At 47.9% G+C, this 26,421-nt stretch overlaps 1 protein-coding gene across 1 annotated transcript; it reads left to right on the top strand.

The window, feature by feature from the left end:
• TREM1 (triggering receptor expressed on myeloid cells 1) lies at nucleotides 1–25,688 on the top strand. The gene is given in 8 exon segments (XM_024766063.1): nucleotides 1–214; nucleotides 1,321–1,422; nucleotides 2,284–2,390; nucleotides 19,835–20,242; nucleotides 20,858–20,882; nucleotides 21,565–21,599; nucleotides 21,601–21,626; nucleotides 25,583–25,688. Coding segments are annotated over 8 exon segments (1,023 nt in total).
• The last annotated feature ends 733 nt before the right edge of the window (nucleotides 25,689–26,421 follow it).

Raw genomic sequence — 26,421 nt, 5'->3', positions numbered from 1 at the left:
ATGGGGGAGGGGGAGAGGGGGTTAGCTCTCCCTTCTTTCTTCGAGCTCCAGGCCCAGAGGGCTGAAAGTGGGGCAGGGCACAGTGCAGAAGGACCGCAGCCCGAAGCGCCCCTGTGGACCCTGGAGCGCTTTGCTCTCCGCTGGCATAGTGGGTACCCGCCGCTCCAAGAACGCGAAGAGAGCAAGAAGGAGGATGGACTGGACGGCACCCACAGTCGGAGCTTTGGGCCTGCATCAGATTTATTTCCCACTGCATTCTTTTTATGAAAATAACAATGATGTCTAAAGCCTGTACGGTAGGCACAAAATCGGCACACAATAATATATATTGAATTAAATTTACATAGAGCCGTTAACCATCATGATTCTTCCTGAGCCTCCACATTTTGTAGATTAATTCATTAAGTCATGCATTCATTCAACAAATATTTAGTGAGCTCCTACTAAGTGACAGAGAAACAGAATGCCAAGAGCCTGGCCCTCCCGGCACTTACATTCTCCTGGGACAGAAAGACTGTAAAAAAACTCAGACACATAATACGACTGGGTATTAGGCTGGGTAGCCCTGTGTGCTGTGAAGGAAAGATTCAGGTGGGTTAGAGAGGGCCTCTCTGGGGAGAAGACAGAGACCTGAATGAAGTCAGGAAATGAGCCATGCAAACTTCTGGAGGGAGAGGGTCCAGGCAGAGGTACCTGCCAGTGCCGAGATGGAGAGTTGGAAAGTGCCTGGGGTGCAGCCTGACAGGGAGGGGAGAGGAAGGAAGTGAGACGGAAGGTCAGGCCTGGCTTTGTAGGTCTTGGAGGGGAGTTTGGGATTATATATACGTGGTGTGATTGGGGAGCCACTTGAGAAGTTTTTTAAAAAAGGACTGACACAACTTGCGTTTTATAAAATTATAAACAAAGACAGAATTTAACTACCATGTCCATGGGTTCCAGGTTTGTGAGTTTCTTAACCCAGACCTCCAGCTTTGTCTTAGTCCAACATGTCAGAGATGCATGCCTAGGCGAGACTGCCCCAGAAGGAGCCCAGGAGACATCTTGAACGGTACTCCGTTCCTCCCACCCACACTTTTAGGAAGGTATCCAGAGTGGGGCAGTGGGTAGGGTCTCTAAATCTGCCAGCCCGGGAATCTGGGCTGTGGGCGAGGACTCCCGGGCCTCCGGCTTGAGGATTCCTGGCTCCCCACCCCACCTGTTGCCTCTGCTCTGCCTACCCTGGGCGTTTTCCGGGCTGTGGAGACTGCGAGGGCCACTCTGACGCGAGAAGGTAAGATCCGGTCTCTCCGCGACGCTCCAATTCCTCTGCTCCGGCTTCAGAAATCTTTCTCCCAGAGCGAGCGAGTCCGCCTTTGCGCACAGCCAGCACCGTGGTCCCACACCGCCTCCGGGTGGCCAACAGGGGTACTGCAGCCGGCGTCGGTATAGGGTGCAGACCAGTAACCAGAGACCGCAGGGGGCGCCGGAACAGGCCTACTGATGGCCTACCAGGTGCCAGGTGTTGTGCAAGGCGCTTCGCTTACTCTATTTAACCATCAGAGTAACCCCGGGAGAGAGAGCTAGCATTTCCCTCACTCTACAGTTAAGGAAATTGAGGCCAAGAGAGGCAGTGTGCTTTGTCTGAGAACATATAGCTAGTAAATGGCAGAGTGATTTACTCACTTTTGCACTCTCTTGGTGCACATAGGGTGTGTGAGAAGAGGCAAATATTGGCCTCCATCCTAGGAAGCTCTCCCTCCCTTTGGCCTTGTAGAATCAGCTAGAAAATGTCTTTAGCAGGTGCACTGAGCTTCCAGATCCGTCCCTGGGAATGTCCCAAGGTCTTTTCACCTTCTCCCTCCGAGCCCATTTCAGACGGGTCCATAGTCTGCAGGGTGAGATCAGTTCAGGCACAGCTGCACAACTCCGTCTTGCCTGCTGCATGACTGAGTGGTGGTCAGGGTCTCTATCCCCTCTCTGAGATTCAGGCTGGTCGAGCACCCTTGTCCCTCACGGGGAAGAGCAAGGTGCACTGAGTGGGGAGTTCTTGAACCTTAGCACGATGGAAGGGAAGGCAGAGGTTGACCACACTGAGCCCACTCAGTGCTCCTTTTCTATCTTGAGTCCCAAGGTCGGGAGATCTCTGATTGGCATTGGGGGTCCCTCTTATCAGGGCCTGGGACTGCTCAGGCTGGTTTTGCACCTGCAACCGGTGGGGAGAGGACGCCTGGGCAGAGAGAGGCTGCCGCTCCAGCGCGGACGTGGGCGCCGTTCTCCGTCCTCTGCTGCCCCCTGGTGGTCTAGGATATGGCTGCCGCCTCCAGCCTCCTGCCCACCCAGCGGAGCAACCTTCTCGCGTCTTCTCACCTTCCTTGCCTGGACAAACAAAGGCTCCCTCCCAGAAGCCAAAGGTATGCTGGGAGAGAGATGTGAAATTTCTGGGAAGGTTAATCTGCACAACATCCCTGAGCTGCGTCCGCATAACACCAGGATTATTAGCCCCAACAAATGTTTAAGAAGAGGCTACGGTGCACTACCCTGACAGGGCTCACAGTTTAACAGAGAAGACAGACCCCAAATGACTCCTACAATCTTTATTATTATTAATTTTTTTAGCTTTTAACTTTATTTATTAAAACAATTCTTTTTTTGGGGGGTGGCACGCTGTGTGGCATGCGGGATCTTAGATCCCTGACCAGGGATTGAACCAGTGCTCCCTGCAGTGGAAACGGGGAGTCTTAACCACTGGACCGCTAGCTAAGTCCCAGCTTTTAACTTTTTTTTTTTAAACATCTTTATTGGGGTACAATTGCTTTACAATGTTGTGTTAGTTTCCGCTGTATAGCAAAGTGAATCAGCTATATGCGCGTATATATCCCCATATCCCCTCCCTCTTGCATCTCCCTCCCACCCTCCGTATCCTACCCCTCTAGGTGGTCACAAAGCACTGAGCTGATACCACACGGAAGATGAGCCTCCAGAGAGGACACCGCCAGGAGACTAAGCCAGGACCAGACACACACAGCCTTTCACTGCTGTCCTGGGACAGGGGGAGGGGTGGAGAGAGCAAGGCTGCTGGGACCTCTGATGTCCTCACAATCCACTCACTTCAACAGTCATGAAACTATTGCCATCTTATTTTACCCAAGTGCATTTTATTGTAAAAATATTCAAACAACGCAGAACACGGAGTAAAATGTGCAAGTCCCCCTTCACACACACGCCCACCCCTACCCAGACTTAACTCCTGTTAGCATCATGAGGTAGTCCTTGCACACTCTCCCGTTTTTGCACACACACACATGCACACACACACACACACACACACACACTGTATCTATGGCTCTAGATTTATCTTCATTTTAACTCATATTAATGAGGTACTATGACTCTGTGTGTCACTCAGCAGCTTGACTTTTTTTTTGCACCTAAATGTTTTGGTGAGCTGATCTATGTACAGCAGTCCACACAGATCTGCCTCATTCTTTCCAACCTGCTGCACAGTGCCCTGTACTAGTGAGGAAACATCACTTACTCAGCTCCTTTCCTTGTCACGGTCAGTTGATTTATTTCTCAGTTTCGTTATTATGTAAAATGTTGTGACACATAGCCTTTTATTTCCCTCGCTGTGCACATGTGACTATGTTCTCTCATGTAGACCCCAGGAATGATTGAATTGTTTGCAGAAAGGGGATGCCTGTTTAATAGTTGATAAATCTGGACAAATTGATTTCCTAAAAGGATGCGCTAATTTATATGTCCGCCAACAGCTTTTAAGACTGCCCATTTTCTCACAACCTTATCACCACTGGAAATGACCAATATTTCAATTTCTTATTAATTTAATGGGTGCAAAAATGATCCCCTCTCTCAATTGTTTTAATTTGCATTTCCTATTTACTAATAAAATTGATCCTGTCTTCTGTATAACTTTTCCATGGGTGTTTTTTGGATTGCAATTTCTGTCCTTTTTTTTTTTTTTTTTTAATTTCTGTCCTTTTCTGTTTCTTCTGTAGAGTTGTTGCCCTACTTATAAAGTAATTCAGACCAGTAAATTTGCAGATCTAATTGGCTTTATTCAGGGGTTCATGAATTGTCAGCATTCCATCTAGAAGGGCACTCCAAGGAGTTGTACAGAATGGAAGGTCGTTATAGGAAGAAGGGTCGGGGGCAAGGGAGCTGTTAGCAAAAGAAAATAAAGTATTATCTTAAGTCCTGGGCGTCTTTTTTGCGGGGAGGGGAGAAAGGGTTTTATCATGCAGACGGCCTCTTCTTCCTCTGAGGGATTAGCTCATTAGTGCTGACCATAACATTCCAGACTGGCTGACTGATTGTTCCTGGGGGAGGTTGAGACTGCAATTAGGTACTAAGTCTAGGTTAGTTGTCATGGGCTTTAGCACAAGTGGTGCCATTTTGGGCCTGTGGTTTTTCTCTTTAACACCCTTTACTTACTGATTTTATGAGTTCCTTATACATTCTGTATATTTTTTGTTTTTGTTTTTTTTTTAGATTTATTTATTTATTTATTTAGGCTGTGCTAGGCCTTCGATGTGGCATGCGGGATCTTTTAGTTGCGGCATGCAGACTCTTACTTGCAGCAGGCATGTGGGATCTAGTTCCCCGACCAGGGATCGAACCCGGGCCTCCTGCATTGGGAGTGTGGAGTCTTACCCACTGGACCACCAGGGAAGTCCCTGGATATTTATTTTTTGTATAACATATATTATTTTTCTATCCTGTCACTTTTTAAAGACAGTGTTTATAGCATCTTTTGTCATACGTAAGAATTGGTTTTCTAAGTAGAAAATCTGTAAGGCTTTTCCTCCCTGGCTTCTGTGTGGGGAGCTGTTTGCATGGAGGGGCCAGTCCTCTGTGGAAAGGGTGAGGAGCATTTCTCCTGGAAGCCTGATGCAAGCGGAGACCCATTTCCTCAGGGAAGGACTTCACTAGGGACACCGTGGGCGATTATGAAATTTTAGCAGCTGCAGGGAGCCCTGCGTTTCCCACCAGTGTGCCTGAGCTCACCTCTCGGAGCCCAGTTAGGGCGACAGTGAAGCCAGACCTGGGCTGAGTGTGGGGAGGACACAGTCTTGCTGTATACTTGGGCCCAGGGACTGGCAGGTCACAGTGATTTGCTGAGACTCCCTCCTTTACCCCGTGAACAAAGAACAAAGAACTTTGCTCACCATCCAGTTCTGCAAGGGTTAAGTCATAACCCACTGCAGTGGCCCATGACTGTACCCTGAGAGGAATTCGGGGTGAAAACCAGCATAAGGCACAATGAGCTGTGGACAAACGGGCCCCTAGAGAGTTAGACGCGTATCCCAGGAAGAATTCCAATGACCCCAGATTCTCGCATCTTCCCGTTCACAGGAAAGCACTAAAATCATTAACTCAAAATATCCGTTCTTTGTGATAAGCAGTGATCTTTTACCAAGATGTAAACTTGACTGCACATATACCCTGGCCCCAAAAAATCACATAGCTGGCTTCTCCTCTTCCTTCTTCGGAGCAGTTTCCTCAGGGCTGCTGAGCAACCGTCTCTCGGGCTACAGTCCTCAGTAAGCGTCCCTGAATAAAACTTAAACTCACAACTCTTATGTTGTGTGTTTTTCTTTAAGTTCAACAGCCCTTCTTCCCGGGGTAGGCATGGCCCTGCCCAGAGAAACCCTTCCCATTCCCTCGGACTTGGGTGTCTCTCCCCAGGAGCCTGGGATAGCTAAATGGCCTCAGGTCCAGAGGGCCCTCAGACTGGGGGAGGGGAGTGGCCTCCCATGTGCCACACTGAAACACACCTCCTGGCTGGCCCGCCAGCTGCAGGGCCTCGTCTCTCTGGCCCACCCTTTCCATCTCCTACCATCTCTCCCACCCTCCCCCTCAACCCCTCATCTGAAGTCAAGGGCACGTGCAGGCCAGGTGGAGGTGGTGTTAGCAGAAGGGGTCCTCCCAGCCAATCCGCCCCCTGCCCTGAGCCCTTGGGTGGGGTTGGAGGGTCTGAGGAATGATGTGGTCCTGGGGAAGGGGCCTGATTCATCAGGGCTCCCCCAGCACCTTTGAGAAGAAAGAATTGAGAAGGATAAAGGCCTCCTTAAGAAAGTGGGAGGCCTGGGGTGATGGGCTCTAAGGGCACAGGGGAGAAAGGAAGCAGAGCCAGGAGAAGCCCCTGTCCCCCAGGTGCACAGAACATCTCTGGGCCCTTAGAGACCTCAGCTCTGGCCGCCCTACCCCACCCCACGGCAGCCACGGGAAACTGTTGTGCTCTTGGCTCTCCTTGCCCAGCTACCCCTCCCCCCATTCAGGTGGGGCAGGGGAGGAGTTGAGAAGTCCCCGGAGGACACTGTGGTCATCTCAAGGCTGTCCACTCTCCCCCTTCCCCGGCACTTTCTACACGGTGTCTCTCATTTCCTGGGTTCTGGTTTTATCCCCCCCACCCCCCAAAAGTTGGGCTAAAGACAGTTGACAAGGTCAGAGCCTCATTTGGATCTGACCACTGTCCTAAGCCCCATTGGACCTCAGAGGCCTCACGCTCAGGTCTAACTGGTGGGTCAGTGATGTGTTTCCACCCTGGGAGCTTTCGTGGGTACTGGAGGGGAGAAAAGAGCTGGGAGCAAAGGAGGGGGCGCGTGCTGAGCAGGGGTCCCCAGGGGGGCTGGGGCTGGCTCAGGAGGAAGGCTGGGAGTAGGGGAGAGGCAGCCTGGGTGCTGGGGGTACCACTGAACCTCAGCTACCCCGCCAGAGGACATGAGGTTGGTGAAATGCTGCTTGAAAAAATAAGTAGACGAAAGAATCTAACCTACTTTCCTTCAATGAATCTGAGGATTTTTAGAATCAGGAAAACATTGGTGTTTATATGTAATTGACAAAGAAAAGAGCAAAAAACCAAAAACCTAGTGAGGTGGGTGCGATTCGAGGTGTGGCCATTGCAGACAGCAGCCGACCAGTGCCGAGCTCAGGGCTTCACTGTAACGGGGCACGTTGCTAGGACTGTGACTGTGATGATGACTGCATTTACTGTCATCATCTGTTGATACCAGGTGGGACTCCCCAGCTGTGCCAGCCATCGGGCCTGTCCAGGGGGCACAGATAAGGCTGGAATCCCACGAGGTGCTGCCTGAGTAACCCCCTAAGAAGGGGATGCAGTTCTCTAATCAGCAGGCCCAGAGAGGTGCCTTTTTGTAACCTCCCCACAGGAAGGGGGGACCATTTGTCTTATTTCCAGAGAGGAGCACGATATGCCTGCCGTTGGCACTGTCATCGGAGCTCAGGGCCCAGATATGCCACTCTGTTTCTTTATTTTTAACTCACTGTATTTTTTATGAGGAAGTATTTAAAAATAAATTGCAGATATCCTGACATTTCACCTTTAAATAATTCAGTAGGCGTCTCTAAAAAAAGAGCTTCTTGCTACATAGGAAATTAATATTATCACAGCCAATGCAATTAAAAATCATTTCTTAATAGCCTGCGTTCTCTAGTCCGTATTCAGATTTCCCCAGTAAACTGAGCACTTTAACCTTGACCAGGAACCCATCTGCCTGAGACCTCTGGCTTTTCCAGAATCCCCTGCCTGGGGCCTGGAGCAGAACCTGGTCCCCAGAGGAGCCCAGAAAGAAGGCAGAGAACTGGAAAGAGGAAGTGAAAGACTGGGGTTTCTGAGGAAAAGACCCCAAACCTGGGAGCCCAAGGACACCAGCACATTGCCAGACTCTTAGAGGTGAGTGTCAATGGAATGGGGGCTTTGGCACCTTCCTGGGACTATGTACCCTCTCCAGGAAACTGTTAAAAGAAAAAGACATATTACAATGTTTAAGAGTTTATTTGAACAAAAACAAATTTGAATTGGGCAGCATCCAATCTAGCAGATAAAGAAGAGCTCTGAGCTTTTCATAAAATGAAAGACTTTTATAGGGGAGTGGAAACAAAGAAGTTATACTGGCAAAAAAGCAGGTTGGTTATTGCAAAGTTGCTTTCCTTTAGGGGATGGCAGGGGTCTATTAGGCAGAGACCTTAACTAGGGGTGATCAGGTGATTCCTGATGGACTGGCTTAAGATTTCATTTCTGGGAGAGCTGAAACCGTAGATTAAGTTTTGGTTTGGTGACGTGGGGCTTAGCATAAGTGACTCCATTTTGGGTCTGTTGTCTTGTTTTAACAGAGCTCATGTGAAGTCATGGCTATTCTGACTCATCTTCATCCCCTCCCTTTTCTAGAGAAAGAAACAGAGGTTCAGAGAGGGGCAGTGACCTACCCAAGCCCACACAGGGAGAAACTAACCCGGGTCTTGGTTCCAAGCCTTGTTTACCCTGGACCCCTCCGCTCACTGGGCTTATGTGTAGACCCCTTCCCCGCTTCCAACAGCACCCAAGGGGCTCCCAGGCTTCCGGTTGGCCCACAAGAGAACTGAGGATCCGAAAGGGTGATGATGGAAAAACAGAGGGCAAAGTGGAGAAGGTGGCCCCCTAGAGATCAAAGGTGGGAATACAGGGCAGAGTTTTAGAGCTTGAAGGAAATGTAGGAAAAAATATATATTCACATAATTTTATAACCTACAAGGCTTGTTCATTTGCCCTGTTTATCTTAATCCTCACAACAGTGTGGAGGTAATATGCCTCTCCCTACGGGTGAGGAAACAGGTCCAGAGAAGGTCAGTGACCTGCTGAAAGTGGCAGGTGGCTTTATTGGCGTCCGAGACTCCTGAGTTCCATCGGGATTTTCCATTGCGGCTCCCCCTGCAGTCAGAACAGGAAGCCAGGAGGGGGTCACGGGCTGCTGCAGAATGGCACACAGCCGCAGAGGCAACCCCGTCCCCATCCAATCGTATATCAGGTTGGTGGCCCCAGCCTCCTGGTGAGGAGGAAGGCTGCCCCTGGCTGCTGCTGACCAGAAAGGGGTATCGGTGAGGATGCGTGTGCTTTGGGCCCAGGTTGGTCAGTTCCTCACCCTGATTCTTTCCTATGTCCCCTCTGCTATCCACAGAGAAGAGGAGCTGACTTCCTGTAGGTCTGCAAGTTCGCCGTCTGCCCACACATTACCTGTCCCTCCAGCTGAGATCAGCTCTCTTGTCTCTGCTGTGTCACAGGCCAGTCCTCTCTCTGCTATACCTCACTCTCTCTAAAGCTCCGCATTTGTTCTGATGCTTCATGAATAGATGATCCTACTTAGTAATCCAAGTAGCTTGGCAATGTGGATGTTTTCAGTTCTGTTTCTAAGCAATGAGGAGATTGGAGGTAGAGACCGTAAGAACGTAGACCAGGTTCACTTAGCCAGTAGGTGAGGAGGAAAGGGGTCCCTGTCACGTGGTGGCAAAAAGTTTGGCAGCACCGCCACCTGCAGTAATGTGGAAAGTGGAAAATGTACCTGATGAACTGGGTGGTATAGCTGAGATCTCCAGGCAAAGTGATGAGGGAGCTGCCTCGTTTTTCTTGTGGCTTATTATGAAATGTGAGAGGAGAGAGAGAAACTACAGGCAGGGCTATTAAATGTGAAGGGAGCTGGGACTTGATGGCCTCGAAAATTCTCAGCCTCTCCAAACAGTAAATGTTGCTAAAATCAAATCCAGAGCACTCTCAGGAAAATATGGTCTAAAGATGAAACCAAGGGTATGATTGTAAAATCCTTTGTGAAGAGCTCAGAAAGATCAATGATAGTGCCTCAGACCGAAGGCCCTTAATGAGTTTAAGGGCATGTGCCTCACAGATTCTTTCAATCAAACATGAGGTCTTCTAAGAAGCTTAAAGACAGTATGGAGGTTTCTAAAAAAACTAAAAATAAAACTGCCCTATGACCCAGCAATTCCACTCCTGGGTATATATCTGAAAAAAACAAAAACACTAATTTGAAAAGATACATGTGCCCCAATGTTCATAGCAGCAGTATTTAGAATTGCCAAGATATGGAAGCAACCTAAGTGTCCATCAACAAATGGACAGATATATACATATATATACACATACATAAAATGGGATACTGCTCAGCCATAAAAAAGAATGAATTTTACCATTTGCAACATGGATGGACTTGGAGGGCATTAGGCTAAGTGAAATAAGTCAGACAGAGAAAGACAAATACTGTATAACATCACTTATATGTGGAATCTGAAAAACACAACAAGCTAGTGAATATGACAAAAAAGCAAAGTCACAGATATAGAGAACAAACTAGTGTTTACCAGAGGGGAGAGGGAAGGGAGGAGGGGCAACATAGGGGTAGGGGAGTAAGAGGTACAAATTATTCTGTACAAAATAAGCTACAAGGATATATTGTACAACACAGGGGATACAGCCAATATTTTACAATAACTATAAATGGAGCATAACCTTTAAATATTGTGAATCACTATGTTGTACACCTGTAACTTATATAATATTGTTCATCAACTATACTTCAATTTAAAAAAGAAAGAAAAGCACTATTCCTCAGCAGCAGAAGCCCAAGGTACGGAAGAGATCTTATCTTGAAGAGATTTGCGGGGTGGCTTTTGTCTAATTGAGTGAATCCCAGTAAGATACACAGGAGACCCACACTTTTTTTTTTTTTTTTTTTTAGGAGAATAACATTCACAGAACACTACCAGCTTGGACTGAAAGGCACGAGGGAGCATAACATTTAAAAAGTCCTTTGTGAAGATATACAATACAGATTGCCAACAAACACATGAAAGAATGCTCAACATCACTAATTAGAGAAATGCAAATCAAAACTACAATGAGGTATCACCTCACACCAGTCAGAATGGCCATGATCAAAAAATCTACAAACAATAAATACTGGAGAGGGTGTGGAGAAAAGGGAGCCCTCTTGCACAGTTGGTGGGAATGTAAATTGATACAGCCACTATGGAGAACAGTAGGGAGGTTCCTTAAAAAACTACAGATAGAACTACCATACGACCCAGCAATCCCACCACTGGGCATATACCCTGAGAAAACCATAATTCAAAAAGAGTCATGTACCACAATGTTCATTGCAGCTCTATTTACAACAGCCAGGACATGGAAGCAACTAAGTGTCCATTAGCAGATGAGTGGATAAAGAAGATGTGGCACATATATACAATGGAATATTACTCAGCCATAAAAAGAAACGGAATTGAGTTATTTGTAGTGAGGTGGAAGGACCTAGAGTCTGTCATACAGAGTGAAGTAAGTCAGAAAGAGAAAAACAAACATCATATGCTAACACATATATACAGAATCTAAAAAAAAATAATGGTTATGGGGCTTCCCTGGTGGCGCAGTGGTTGAGAGTCCGCCTGCTGATGCAGGGGACACGGGTTCGTGCCCCGGTCCGGGAAGATCCCACATGCCGCGGAGCGGCTGGGCCCATAAGCCATGGCCGCTGAGCCTGCGCGTCTGGAGCCTGTGCTCTGCAATGGGAGAGGCCACAACAGTGAGAGGCCCGCGTACCGCAAAAAAAAAAAAAAAAGATTCTCACACCCAGTGTCGACGAGGGTGTGGGGAAGAACGTATTATCTATGTTTATAGTGGCATATAAGTTGTTCAGCATTTTTGAAGGTGAATAGGAAGGATCTATGAAGTTTAATGTGCATATTCTTTGGCTTGCCGATTCTACTTCTGGGTCTTCATCCCTGAGAAATACACACATGCGCGGACACACACACACACGGGCACAGAAGGACCTGGACAAAGATGTTCATCACACATTGTTTGTAATTGTGAGCCTCTGTCGAGGGTTTAGCTAAACTCCCTGGTGGTCTTGCTCCCTGGACACCCATGTTGTTCAGCCAGGAGGCCTGTAGGGGCCTTAAACTGACGCCAGCCCCTCCTAGAAAGCAGTCCACAGAGTCACAAACAAACCTAAGCTCCCCATCTGACTTCCCTAATAGCCCTGTGGTCAAGAGCCTCCCCTGCAGCCCTGGGCCTTCCCTTTACCAAAACCCCACTCATTTTGGTTCGGGCTCAGCCTGGGTGCCCCAAAGCACTCCATCCACAGACCCTAATAAAGGCTTGGGCCCCAAGGTCTGTGCTCTGCCTTGACCTCCCTGTGTGGCCCCTCGAGGCACCCGTGAGTGATAACTTCTCTATTTCAATTTCCCTTGTGGCCTTTTGTTGAACACTAACTCACTATCCAGCATCCCTAACAATTGTTAATTTAACAAAGTCACAGCAGCCCCACGGGGCAGTAATAAGATAACCTGTGGTGCACCTCTTCCATTTGGTACCACGGAGCAGTTCAAAAAGAATAGGGTTCACCTTAGATGTGAACATAGCTCCATCTCTAAACCTCGTGTTGGATTTAATGGTTGTTGCAGAATAGCATGGATAGTATAATCCCATGTCTGTAAAGTAGAATCAACTCAGACTGTATATTTATTTGCTCATGCAAGCCTGTAGCTGTAGAAACTCAGAAATTGTCTGGAAAGCTACACATTCATCAAACCATGGGGGTACCTTTTGAGGGAAGGAGCTTTGTTAGTGTTGGGGGAAGGAGTGGAGAAGGGAACTTTATCTGTTTACTACTGTGGTGCTTGTTTTTAAGAAAGAATCTTTATGTACATGGGGACTTCCCTGGTGGTGCAGTGGTTGAGGATCCACCTGCCAATGCAGGGGACATAGGTTCGATCCCTGGTCCGGGAAGATCCCACATGCCACAGAGCAAGTAAGCCCGTGCGCCACAACTACCGAGCCTGCGCTCTAGAGTCTGTGCTCTAGAGCCTATGAGCCACAACTACAGAGCCAGCGTGCTGCAACGACTGAAGCCCGCACACCTACAGCCCATGCTCTGCAACAAGAGAAGCCACTGCAATGAGAAGCCCGTGCGCTGCAACGAAGAGTAGCCCCCGCTGGCTGCAACTAGAGAAAGTCCACACGCGGCAACGAAGACCCAACGCAGCCAAAAAAAAAAAAAAAAAAAGGAATCTTTATGTACATAATTTCATATGTTGCTGTGTAATGAAGATAATGTTTTACATGTTATATTTTAAATGGTAAAGGAGGTGGGACGGGGAAAATGGGCATTTGCCGAGGACCCAGGAGTCTGTGCTCCCGGAGGCCAGTGCAGGAGGGGTGGGTGGTGACAGCCCCAGGGCAGGACACCCCACCGAGGTGAGAGGCTTGTCTGAAAGTCCAAGAAGAAGGTATAAATTGAACAACGGCACAGGAGAACCAGTGAGAACACAGTGCTCAGGAGATAGCCAGCAGAGAGGGGCTTTAGACAAACTTGAGACCAGGAAGTGTCATGGGGACTGGAGCCCTTGATGACCAGAAGAGGGGCTGGTGAAGGGCATGGTCAGTAGTGATGGGGTTCAGGGCAGGCCACCCCAAAATATGCCACTTTGGTATGATCATTTTGAATGAAAGTTACTTGGGAAACAGCTGGTACAAGAAGAACACTCTGACTGGCCTTTGTCTCCCTGAGAGCAGGAAATTAATCTCCCATGTGAAGGTACCCTCCCTGTAGCAGGAGGATAGGAAGCATGCTTATTGCTAGAGACAGGGAGTTCAAGGCTGAGAAAGCTGTAGAAACAAACTTTGTTACTTCTTCATTATCTGCAACCTCAAGCCCAAACCCCTTTGTTTTGTCAAACCTTCACAACTAATTGTTTCTTTGTCTAAAAGGTATAAAAGCTGCCTGCTTTGGTCGCTTCTTTGAACCTCATGTCTTTGGAGTTCCCATAGGTATGAAATCAAATTTGATTGTTTTCTCTTGTTGATCTGGCTTCTGTCAATTTAATTATTAGATCAGCCAAAAAGAACCTATAGGCCCTGCCCCAGGCCCTGGGGAATCTTTCCAAGTACCTTGAAGAGCCTCTGACTTGAGCCTGGCCTTGTCCTGAGTCCTCAGGTGCGTCCTGTGCTGTCCAGGTATCCTGAGTGAGAGGAGGTGACAGCGGGGGCATGGGGGGCACAAGGTCCACAATCTGAGACCAGAGGGGACAGTGCCCCTCAGCAGACGGCAGCCTGAGAGAGAGAGAGAGGGAAGAGTGAGGAGTGAAAGCCTGAGCTGCTGTTAAGCTAACCATGCCGGAGTGACAGTCCCTTATTCTGCCTGTGCCAGGCTTGTCTTGGCGGTTTCACAGACAAGGAACTCACGTGCTTGTTGGAGTCAAAGTCACGGGCAATTTTGGTTGTCTAAATGACTGCTCAGGGTTCCCCATGCAAATGGTTTAAACCCTTGCAATGGTCAAGATGGAAAAAATTTTAAAAAACCAAATAAAATTCTCTAATTAAAGAAAAAACCCCTTCAAAAGTACTTGTATGTTCCTCTGTCGTAGAATATTGGAAAACTTTGATAAATATGCAATTTGAATCAATTGTGTTAGAGCTTCAGTTCTGTCCCAATTTGTGTCGAACTTCAAAACTGCTTTCAAATACTCAGTTTCTTTAAGGAAATCTTTTTCAGTTTCTAGAATCCTTTTTCCGGTCTTCCCAGTTTCTGGAATCCTTGCTGCGTTGCCCAGGTCTTATCTCCTTCCACCTGGTTGACAGCAAGAGTCACCCAACTGGACTCCCTCCCTGCAGTGTGGGCTGTACCTCCTGTACCTGGTCTCTGGAGGTCACAGAATTAATGGTGAGCTTTAGAAGGAGCATGGAAGAGTGGAAAGAGCCCTGACGCAGTCTGATCGTGTGTGTGTGTGTGTGTGTGTGTTTGTGGGTGGAGAGGTATTGAGAAGATCTGGTCCTGAGCCCACTCCTCTGTGGGGGACCAGAGTAGAGGGCCCCAGGCAGGAAGACTCCAGAAAAAAAACATCTAAGGGAAGGCTACTGGAAGTCTAGCCAGAGCTATGGACCTCACGGACTTCATGGGAGAGAAAGTGTAATATTCCTATTTTACAGACAGGGAAATTGAGTCCCCTCTGTCCCTGCAGCCTTACTAAGAGGGAGGAGCGGCAGGTGGAGCTGCCTCTCCTCAGCCCTCCTAGGACTGCTGTGGTCTCAGCTTCTCCCAGATTCCTCTTGTGTCCTGAATCTTGGGGTTGGAGGAAGAAGTTACAGGTACTTCCTAGGTCAACAGAGTGGGTATGGGGGCCATCCTGGGCTGTTTCCTCTAACAGGGCCACAGACTATGCCACTCCTGGCAGTGACCCTGAGTGCCCCATTTCCCAGGCACCTCCCAGAACCCAGTTCCCACAGAGCCACCTGCCCCCAGCTCCTCCTGGGGGAGCTGCACCTGTGAAGAGGAGATGGACCTCAGGATTGGGGACAGAGACTGACTTGGGGCATTCTCTCTCTGCAGCCTCCATTTGCAGAGATCACACTGAGCTTCCAACAAAGGCCCAGATATTCAGCAGAGTCTGCACCCATGGGGGCTCTGAGACCTCGGCTCTGCATGAAGGATGCTCACCCCATTGACACCGGTGGGGAGACCACAGCTCAGAGAAATGGTGACTCCACCTTCCAAGCGCTCACTGTCTGTGGTGGAGGGAGGACGCCTTGTCACACAGCAAAGAGCAAGTCGGAAGGACAGAGGGCCACAGGGAGTATAGGGTGTGGGGAGGTGATCTTGGGACCCTGCTGGGAGGAGGGAAAGGAGGGATCGGTGGGAAGCTGCGGCGCTGTTCACACACACACACACACACACACACACACACACACACACACAATGGCTGTCGTAGCGCGCTTTGGCCAGCAGGGGGCGGGGCAGCCCGTCCATCACGCCAAGCGCACCCCAGGCTCCCTGGCGCTCCCCTGCTCTGCTGCAGACCAGCCCTGGCTGAGGGCCGGACCCGGGGAGGTACCGGCATCAGAAGGAGCTCTGAGCTCGGAGGCCTGGGCCCTGGTGATGCCACTAATTCACTGGAAAACCTTAAGAGACTCCCTGTGCCTCAGTTTCCTCACCGTGAAAGGGGATAGTGACAACCGCTTCACAAGGATTTTGTGGAAATCAGATTAGATCAGTGGTAAAATAGATAGCTAGTGGGAAGCAGCCGAATAGCACAGGGAGATCAGCTCGGTGCTTTGTGACCACCTAGAGGGGTGGGATAGGGAGGATGGGAGGGAGGGAGACGCAAGAGGGAAGAGATATGGGAACATATGTATATGTATAGCTGATTCACTTTGTTATAAAGCAGAAACTAACACACCATTGTAAAGCAATTATACTCCAATAAAGATGTTTTAAAAAACAAAACAGAACAAAAAGAAAAAAACAAAAAACACCGATGCCTGGTCCCACCCCACTGGGATCATTTCATTGGTCTGGGTCTGGTGTGGGCGTTGGCATCTTCTCACACCGCCCAGGTGATTCTAAGGTGAAGATAAGTTTGGGAATTCCAGAGTTAGATACTCAGGTGACCAGGCTTTGGAAACTCTAAGTTGGAAGTTTGTTTTTAACTCTTTCTCCTAAGGTCCCTTTTTTTACTACCTTATTTTCATAAAATTCAAATTCCATCTTCTCTCTCTTTTTATCTTCATAGCTCCTGCATAACCTCTCGAAATGGAAAATGTAGATTTTCCTAACAATCTGAACTCAAATTACTCAACTATGCACTCCTACCACCTATGATGTAAATAAACCTGTGATGTAAATACACATGAAATCATTAGTTAGCCTGAGCTGAGGGCTTGTTTCCTAGGCTCCTGGGTGGTGTGGGCAGTGCAGGGTCAGATAGTTGTGAAATATCAGTTCTCTTCCCAGGAAGGTGAGTATAAGAACAAAAACCAGGGTAAAGAAGTGGTTCCAGGTCATTGTTCCAGCTTAGTCCCCAGCTCCAGGCCCCAGGAAACGGCTCAGAACTCTCCATATTTTATCTGGGACAACCTTGCTGCTGAGGAAGATGACAGACTCCAGGGGGAAGGAGAGACTTCAAGGAATGAAAAGGGGCCTGGGAAGAGGGTCTGATGGAGGAGAAGGCATGGAACAGGGAGTGAATGAACTTCTTATCCTGAATTCCCTGCTCCTTCCCCTGCTCAAAAATAAACAAATGAGGGGCTTCCCTGGTGGCGCAGTGGTTGGGAGTCCTCCTGCCGATGCAGGGGACATGGGTTCGTGCCCCGGTCCGGGAAGATCCCACATGCTGCGGAGCGGCTGGGCCCGTGAGCCACAGCCGCTGAGCCTACGCGTCCGGAGCCTGTGCTCTGCAACGGGAGAGGCCACAACAGTGAGAGGCCCGCATACCGCAAAAAAACAAAAATGAAACAACAACAACAAAAAACAAAAACAAATGAGACCTAATGAAACTTAAAAGCTTTTGCAAAGCAAAGATAACTACAAACAAGACAAAAAGACAACCCTCAGAATGGGAGAAAATATTTGCAAATGAAACAACAGACAAAGGATTATTTCCAAAATATACAAACAGCCCATGGAGCTCAATATCAAAAAAACAAACAGTCCAGTTAAAAAATGGGCAGAAGACCTAAATAGACATTTCACCAAGGAAGACATACAGATGGCCAAAAGGCACATGAAAAGATGCTCAACATCACTGATTATTAGAGAAATGCAAATCAAAACTACAATGAGGTATCACCTCACGCTGGTCAGAATGGCCATTATCAAAATATCTAGAAAAAATAAAGGCTGGAAAGGGTGTGGTGAAGAGGGAACCCTCCTATATTGTTGGTGGGAATGTAAATTGATACAGCCACTATGGAGAACAGTATGGAGGTTCCTTAAAAAACTAAAACTAGAACTACCATATGACCCAGCAATCTCACTACTGGGCATATACCCTAAGAAAACCATAATTCAAAAAGAGACATGTACCACAATGTTCATTGCAGCACTATTTACCAGCCAGGACATGGAACCAACCTAAATGTCCATTGACAGATGAATGGATAAAGAAGATGTGGCACATATATACACTGGAATATTACTCAGCCATAAAAAGAAACGAAACTGGGTCATTTGTAGAGACGTGGATGAATCTAGAGACTGTCATACAGAGTGAAGTAAGTCAGAAAGAGAAAAACAAATATCGTATATTAACGCATATACGTGGAACCTAGAAAGATGGTACAGATGAACCAGTTTGCAGGGCAGAAACTGAGACACAGATGTAGAGAACAAACGTATGGACATCAAGGGGGGAAAGCAGCGGGGGGTGGGGGTGGGGGTGTGATGAATTGGGAGATTGGGATTGACATGTATACACTAGTATGTATAAAATGGATAGCTAATAAGAACCTGCTGTATAGAAAAATAAAATTCATGAGCAGTCAAAAAACAAAAAAAGGCACTAATCCGATTCCTGAGGGCAGAGCCCGCATGAGCTAATCATCTCCCAAAGACCCCCACCTCCTAATACCATCACCTTGGAGGTTAGGATTTCAACATATGGATTTTGGGGGGACACAAATATTCAGGTTAATAATAGGAGCAGTAGTTGTAGGTAATGGTAGCCTGACTTTGGTAGTGGTAGGTAGTTTGACCCAGCATTACTGTCTAGCCCATTATTTGGTATCCCATGGAGGAAGGTATCCCAGGCCTGGGTGGATATACTGTAGTCTCTCAGTAAAGTTATAGAGCCCTGCTGTGTCCTGCTGAAAACACAGACCTGGATCTTCTTACTGCCATTCTACTTGGTCCTCCCATCAGCAAGGCTCCATTGGACCAGACCAGAAAGTCATTCCAATTCTAGGTTCAACATCCAAGAGTGTGATTAAAACTTTTGTCCCTGTAATCCAAGGGTTCTCAGCCTCGGCACTATTGACATTTTGGGTGGGATAAATTTTTGTCATGGTGGCCGTCCTGTGCGTTGGAGGATGTTTACCAGCATCCCTGGCCTCTACCCATTCGATGCCATTAGCACCCCCCTGCTCCCAGTTATAACAACAGAAAATGTCTCCAAGCATTGCCCAATGTCCGCAGGGGGAAAATTGTCCCCAGTAGAGGACCACTGCTGTGACTCCTTGACATCCCGTAGTATTTAGAACTCTTTTGGATGCAAGCAACATAAACCCAACTAAAGCAAAAATAGGAGGGGGGATTTCTTGGCTCAGGCAACTGGGAAGTATGAGGGGTGCTGGTTTGGAGCACAGCTGAGTTCCTGCCTCAGATAATGTTGCCAGGTCTCTGTCTTTCTCTCTCTCTTTTTGCCTTTCTTTGCCTCTGCTTGCCCTCATTCTCAAGCAGACTATTTCCTCACAGTGGAAATGTAGCAATTGAAGTTTCACATCCCACTGACCAATCAACACAGCCAGAAAGAGCTTTCTTCTCAATAGCTGCAGCAGTCTCAGGGAGGATTCTGATTGGCCCAGCCTCAGTCATGTGCCCATTTCTAGGCCAATCAGCATGGCCAGGATGATGAACTTCTTTGATTGGCTAAACCTGTGTCTGGGTGTCCATCCTGGAGAATAGGGTCAGCCCCATCAGTAAAGCTACATAGGATGAGAAAGATGAGCACCCTGAGAAAGAGGTGCTCTGCTACCCAAGGAAGGGAGAGGAGAGAACCACACAGCCAGACATCAATGTCCACCATGTCCTTGAGATGGCTTCCTCACCCTTTTTCCAATAGTCTCTTGAACTGATCTCTCTCCCCTGACTCAGATGAAGTTCCTCTAGCTGTTCAGGGGAATCGCTCTCTGCTAGTAGCATGTCTTCACATCCACTCTGCACCCTGCACGTCCTTCTCTATATCTTTCCCTCCCATCATGCCCCTGTTACTCACGGTCTTAGCATGCAACCCAAGCTCTGTCTTTATTCAAGCAATTTCTTCCTCTCAAAAACAATCATTTATAAAAGTTGATTTGCACAAACCATATGCAGTCTAGCTCTTGTAGTAAAAAAAAAAACAAAAAAACCTCCATAAAACTACTCACAGTGATAAGATCTGGGGTCTAGTGCTAACTTGCAGGGAAAGTTGCATCTTCTCCGGACACCTTGAGGATCTTGTCTGAAAATTGGGTGATTGAACAAGTAAAAGAGGTGGCTCCTCTTTCTTTTTTCCAAAGAGAGAAAAGCTATTCCTCACAGAGCCTAGCTCTAATTCTCTGCTTACAGAAATCCAAACTGCCTCTGAACTACCCGAGGAAAAGTGTACTCTAGCAGAGGAGCGGACCTTGAAAGTGGACTGTCCCATCACCCACGACACGGATTCCAACAGCCGGAAGGCTTGGCAGAGTCTGAAAGATAAAGGGGCGGTCCAGACGCCGGCAATCACAGAGAGAGTCTCGGGGGAGTTTAGTCAAGTCCAGGTGGGGAGGTACTTCCTAAAAGACGTCCCCAGTGAGAGCATGCTGCGCGTCCAAATGACCAACCTTCCAGTGGAGGACACAGGGCTGTACCGATGTGTGATCTACCAGCCTCCCAAGGACCCCATCATCCTGTTCTACCTTGTCCACCTGGTGGACCAAGAGCGAGTAACCTGGGGGTGGGGGGTTGAGGGTGGGGAGGGCCAGGATGGGTGGGGGTGGAGCAGTGGTGGTAGCACGAACGGGGCTGTGGCTCAGGATTTCTAGAAGCCTGTGCTCCCCCAGAAGCTCCTTGTCTCTCATTTGAGGTCCTTGAAAGACATTTGGTCCAACAGTAAGAAGTGGCTTCTTTGTATGGGATTCCTCTTGGGGAGTAGAGCCTAACGTGCTATGCTGTTGTAGGAAGTGGGTGAAAGGTGAGCGGTGGACTTGGGACAATTTAGTCTCATTCTTCAGGTCTTCATGTAGTAGTCAATTCCTTGGGAAGCCTCTGTGAGTCCCCTCCCCCTCATAAGGATGCATCTGAGGGCCCTCCTGTGTGCTTCCAAAGCAGTTCTCCCCAGACCTTACTGTGGACATGAATCACCTGGGGATCTTATTTCAAATGCAGACCCCGATGCAATAGGTCTTGGGTGGGACCTAGGTTCTGCATTTCTGATCTCTTTGATAGACAGCACTATTTCACTGGATTAAGTAGTGGCCAGTTTCCTTATCTGTCTCCCCTATTCATATCTGAGAACCCTGAGGGCAAGACCTGAGCCTTGTTCGGCTCTATATCCCTAGCAACTAATGAAGTGCCTGGCACACAGTAGGGCCTCCGTAGATGTTGACTGGATGAATTAAGGAAAGCAGATTAGAGGGAGGCAGGTTCAAATTCCTAGCACCTGTGGAATTCTAAGCCGAAGGAAGACAAGATACATATGCAATATATTAATAAAGATAACTTGTAAAGCAATATGCCACAGGTACAGGTGAGTGCAAGGCAGAGAGAATGGTATAAAGTAATCAGGGAATTATTCTTGAAGAAGGTGGGGGCATACGGATTGGTGAAGAATAGTAGGCAAGTGCATTTCTAAGGACATGAATAGCTTGGAAATTCCTTCCTTGTTCCCTATCCCCCTCCCTCCGTCTTTCCCACTCTTCTTCCCTTCTTCCCTCTCTCCTTCTCTCCCTCTCTTCCTTCTTTCCTTTTCGTTGTCTCTGACCCAGACAGATGCCACACTATTTCTTTAATTTTAGCAAAAGGAAACCTTGCTTCATGAATGGACATGTTCATTTCCCTCCTGAGTTCCATTTACCCTACCACTCATCCATCCATTTGTCCAACCACCCAATGTGCCTTCTTACAGATCCTTCGGGTACCCCTGTCTCAGGTGACAATCCTACCCAGAACTTTGCTCAGATTCCCACCCTTCCTCCTATCACCACCAAGTACTGAAGCAAGCTCCATCCCAGCCCCAGGACTGTGACCCAACCCCTCCCCATGTCAGCTACCAGCGTCTCCTCTCCTGGCCTCAAAGTCACCCCCCACAAATGTGACAGATGTCACCAGGTATGGTTTCCAGGTCTCTGGGCCCCTGGTTTGGACACCAAGCCCTTTGATTCCCAGTCCATGTGCTGAGAGTGAGGGATGGGAAGAGTGCAAGGCAAGGGTGGACTTGAGTCACCTCAGTTGGGTGGACCTTCCCAGGGGAGGAAGGAGGTCAGGCTGGAGTGAGGAGGCAATGGTGAGGCTGCCACTCTCCCCATGGTTCCCCTCTGTTTTACTTCTTGCACACCAGAGGAGTAAGAGAGGAAAACGGCATCTTTGCTGAATTCCAGTGGCTCAGCCAACCCCTGATGGTGTAGTGGAAAAAGAGATCCTGTCTTCTAACGTCAGTCAGACCGAGTGAAACTGTAACTCTGGGCCAGTCAGGAGCCCTCTCTGGCTTCAGTTTCCTTGTCTCTGCAGTAGGGTGGGGTGGAGCTCGAAAAACCAGAGCTGGAAGTGACGATCTAGCCAAACAGCTCTGAGCAGCTGCTACATGTTAAGATTTCCTGGACTGTTAGCTTTGGCTTTTATTTTTTTTCAATACTGATGCATGTGACCTACTGCAGACCAACAGAATTAGAATTTCTGGAGGTGGGGCTGGTCTTAGTATTTTTTCTGAGATTTTCAGGAGACATTTTTAATGTGCAGGCAAAGCTAAGAGTCACTGCCTTTGCATGCACACCCCTCCATACAGCTTATTACTAAATGTTGATTTATGTTAGAACATATTTATCATTAAATATTGAATGAACAGAGAAAGAAATATTCTTCCATATTCCCACTAATCTATCATGTCTTTTTTTCTCCGTCTTCTAGTTTTTATTCATGCTTATACATATTTTAACATAGCAATAATTCTAACTATACACATTTTCGTTATTTTTCTGTGCTAAAACTGTTCTCCAAGTTGCTACCTAGTCTTTGTAATTAGAATTTCAGCATACTTTTTTATCAGTAGAAAGCCATTTATAATCATTTGCCTTAGACATTAGATTATTTTAGACATTGAGATTATTTTCATTTTTTGTAGCATTGATAACTCTGAGACGAACATATATTTGCAGATGTCTTTTTCTTTTTTCTTTTTTTTTAAAATTTTTTTTTAATTTTATTTATTTTTGGCTGCGTTCGGTCTTCATTGCTGTGCACGGGCTTTCTCTAGTTGCAGCGAGCGGGGGCTACTCTTCGTTGTGGTGCGCGGGCTTCTCATTGCGGTGGCTTCTCTTGTTGCAGAGCACGGGCTCTAGGCGCGCGGGCTTCAGTAGTTGTGGCTGGCGGGCTCTAGAGCACAGGCTCAGTAGTTGTGGCACACGGGCTTAGTTGCTCCGCGGCATGTGGGATCCTCCCTGACCAGGGCTCGAACCCGTGTCCCCTGCATTGGCAGGCAGATTCTTAACCACCGTGCCACCAAGGAAGTCCCCTCTTTTTTCTTTTTTAAAATATTTATTTATTTTGGCTGCACCATGTCTTCGTTGCGACATGTGGGATCTTTAGTTGCAGCACGTGGGATCTTTAGTTGCGGCATGAGGACTTCTCAGCTGCAGTATGCAAACTCTTTGTTGTGGCAAGCATGCAGGATCTAGTTCCCTGACCAGGGATCGAATCCGGGTCCCCTGCATTGGGAGCTCGGAGTCTTACCCACTGGACCACCAGGGAAGTCCCCTCTTTTTCTTCTTTTAAATTGTTTATTCAGAAGAAATTCCCTTAAGAGAATTTGAACATTTATATTGTTCTGTATACATATTGCCAAATGGTTTTCCAAAGATTGGAAACAATTTGCAGTGGGATCCCTAATGCATAAGGGAAGCAGCATCACTGCAGGCTTGTCTACAGGGATTTGGTATTTAAAAAATATACCTGTCAAAATAGATGTGAGCTGGGACCTGCTTTAATCTCTCTATTACTGTGGACTCTGAGCTCCATAGCGTAGAGGCAGCACCCTTTCCTCCTTATGTTGTGCCTAAGTGCCTGCTACCTAGAAGGTGCTCATTAATTCTTGAAAATAAATGATCTAGTGAGAGTCAATGTTTTTCATTTTTCACTAATTTTCCAGCATGTAAATTGAGAGCGCAAACCTTCGCCCACATTCCTACTAAAGGCTGCATCTCCTTCATCTATTTATCTGTTAATTAACAGGAACCATTCTATGAGTCATATTCCAGTCAGGGAAGCAGAAGCCACTGAGCTGTTTGAAAAAGAGAGAATTTAGTGGAGGGAGCCGTTTGTCCAGGTGATGGAAGAGCTGAGACACCAATCAGGGGATGGAGGGTGTGGTGCCCCTGAGGAAGCCACCGTCACCGTCTTAGGAGGGTTCTGCTGAGGCAGGCCATGGGGAAATTCTTGTGCAAATGGTTTAGGAAGTGATCTCAGGTAAAGCCATTCGGGAAGTGGGACCGGGGAGGGAAGGAAACCTAGCAAACGGTGTCATAACCAAGGCGAGTCACACAGGAAGAACCTTTGTTCAGTCCTGCAGGGGGTTCTGGGGACCACGGGAGTTGTCTGTATGTGGGGGGCTGGGGAGCTGGAGTATTTGTACTCCCAGAACTCAGTGAGGGGCCATCCCAGCGGCACAGGAATTCCCAGGCACTGTGGCTGGGGTAGAGGTGGGATGGGGTGGGATGGAGTGCGGGTGTCTGGCCACCTGCGTGCAACCTCAGAAAGGGATGCAGTTCTGGCCCTCGAGAGTGGACACGTTCTAGGAGCTCCGTGCAAGAAAATGTTCAAGGGCTGGGAGGGGATAAGGTAGGGCACCGGCAGGAGAGACTTGGAGAGGATGGAGTTAGCGGGGCTGGGACCTTCAGGCAGCAGGGCTGGAACCGGGCACAGGCTGGCAACGCAGAGGGCACAGCTGCAAGCTTGAGGGTCCAGAGTGGCGCTGCCTTCCAGGCCGTGCCCCAGTCCCCAGCCAGTGCTGCCAGCGGCTGAACTTGGCTGGGCTGCCTCAGACATCTAGTTCCCGGAGATGCAAGGCAGTGCCGCAGGCTGGGGGTGGATTTTGGCACAAAAGGACCTTTGGTGCTTTCTATCGCCATTCTGTCATTTCTCCCTTTGCTGGTTTGCACATTCAGTTTTAAGTTTTGCGTAGGCAAATGTGTTGATTTTTGAATTATTTTGTGTTGATATTTTGAATTGCTTTTATTCCTTAATTGTGCTTGATTCTATTTCCTGGTTACTTCTCTATTTTTTCCTCTTATTTTAATCTTAATCCATGGAGGGGGGGTGTTACTTTACTTTATGGTATAAATTATAGAACAAATGCCTTTTTCTTCATCTTGTTATCCAGATCCCACAAGACTATTTACTAGACAATTCTTGCTTACTTACTGGGCTACCGATTTCCTTAGATGCTAAATTCTTAGAAACCCTTAGATCTATATCTGCTTCTATTTGTTGCCCTGCTGCCGATTTCTCTTTTGGACCCTGTGTCTCTATAGATTAATTGTGCTCGAACCTATTTCCACATCTGCTGAGTCTAGATAGGCCAAGTTTCCTCACTCATTTGCATCTCTTTCTTATGGTACCTACTGATGTTTACCCAGGACTTTTAGAATCATGTTGCTAAAGTCTATAAAAATTCATGGTGGGATTTTTCTCAGTTTATAGATGAGGAAACTGAGGCCAAAGAGGTGAGGTGACTCTCCCAGGAAGTAGGTCCTGATGCTGAGAATGGAAACCAGGTTTCCTTTCTCTGGGAGCCCTCGCTCCCTCTGCTGCATCACAGCGGGAAGGAGCCTCGTCAGCCTGCCCTTTCTCCCTGATGCCTCTCTGGACATGGACCCTATGCTCTCTACTAAGTATATTTCTAATCGGTAGCTTTAAGCAATGGAACAAGCTAAATGCACAGGACAATCCCAGTTAGTATGGGGAAAGGAAGGATGAGAGCAGATGAACTAAGGGGTGTGAAGGACTTTTGCAAATGCTCAAGTGTACAAGAGCATGTGTGCCAACAGCAGCACTGAATCTCCTCTCTTCCCCAGGGCCCCTGGGACCCGCATTGTCATTCCCGTGGCACGTGGACTCCTGAGTAAGAACCTGGTCTTCATTGCTCTTTTTGCTGTCACGCAGAGGTCATTTGCATCCTAGGCGCTGGAAGCCACGAGAATGAACTCTGACCTCCAGCCACGTCCATCTGGCAGTTGTGTCCAAAGAGGAGTGTGAGGGGCAGGGGATGGGGTAGGGCGTCAATGACATGAATTGAAGCTGTAGCACAGGTACTTTCTAAGGCTCAGGATCCCACCTTCTTGGCCCCGCTAACTCCCCTCACTTCACTGATAACCTTGGGTGCGTGCTTTGCCCCCTCACAAGAGAAGCTACTGCCCCAAACGTGCCATTCCACCAGCAGTTCAGGGTGTGCATTAAATACACTGTCCAGTGCTTTTCACTGTCAATGTCTTATGGGGGTCGTGAGACACAGGGGGCACAGCTGCTCACTCTGCCCTGGTCCTTGCCCTGGACCACAACATTTTGGCCTGAATTGGACAGAATTCCCGCTAGAGAGCATCCCGTTCGCCCGACTGCCAGGGCCGTCCTCTCCTCTACAATCAGATGTTTACGTTTCTCCCCTTAATTTATGGCCCTTTCGACACTCCCAGAAAAGACTGTTGAAAACCACGGAACGAAGAGAAGATGAGATCCACGGTGAGAATTCCATGTTTGGGAGGATGAGCTAGGATCCAGGGCATAGGACGGAAAATAGGATATCATCATTTGACTACTGCGTGCATTTATTGTGTGCATCATCAGGGATGCATTTTGCCACTGGATCCTCAGAACAGCCCCATGAAGGCAGAGAAGTACGTGGCTGGAAGGAGACCAC

The sequence above is a fragment of the Neophocaena asiaeorientalis genome, unplaced genomic scaffold (assembly GCF_003031525.2).
Source record: "Neophocaena asiaeorientalis asiaeorientalis breed wild unplaced genomic scaffold, Neophocaena_asiaeorientalis_V1.1 scaffold46, whole genome shotgun sequence".
Taxonomy (NCBI): domain Eukaryota; kingdom Metazoa; phylum Chordata; class Mammalia; order Artiodactyla; family Phocoenidae; genus Neophocaena; species Neophocaena asiaeorientalis.
The sequence above is the reverse complement of the archived record's forward strand: the minus strand, read 5'-3'. Positions and strand labels throughout refer to the sequence as shown.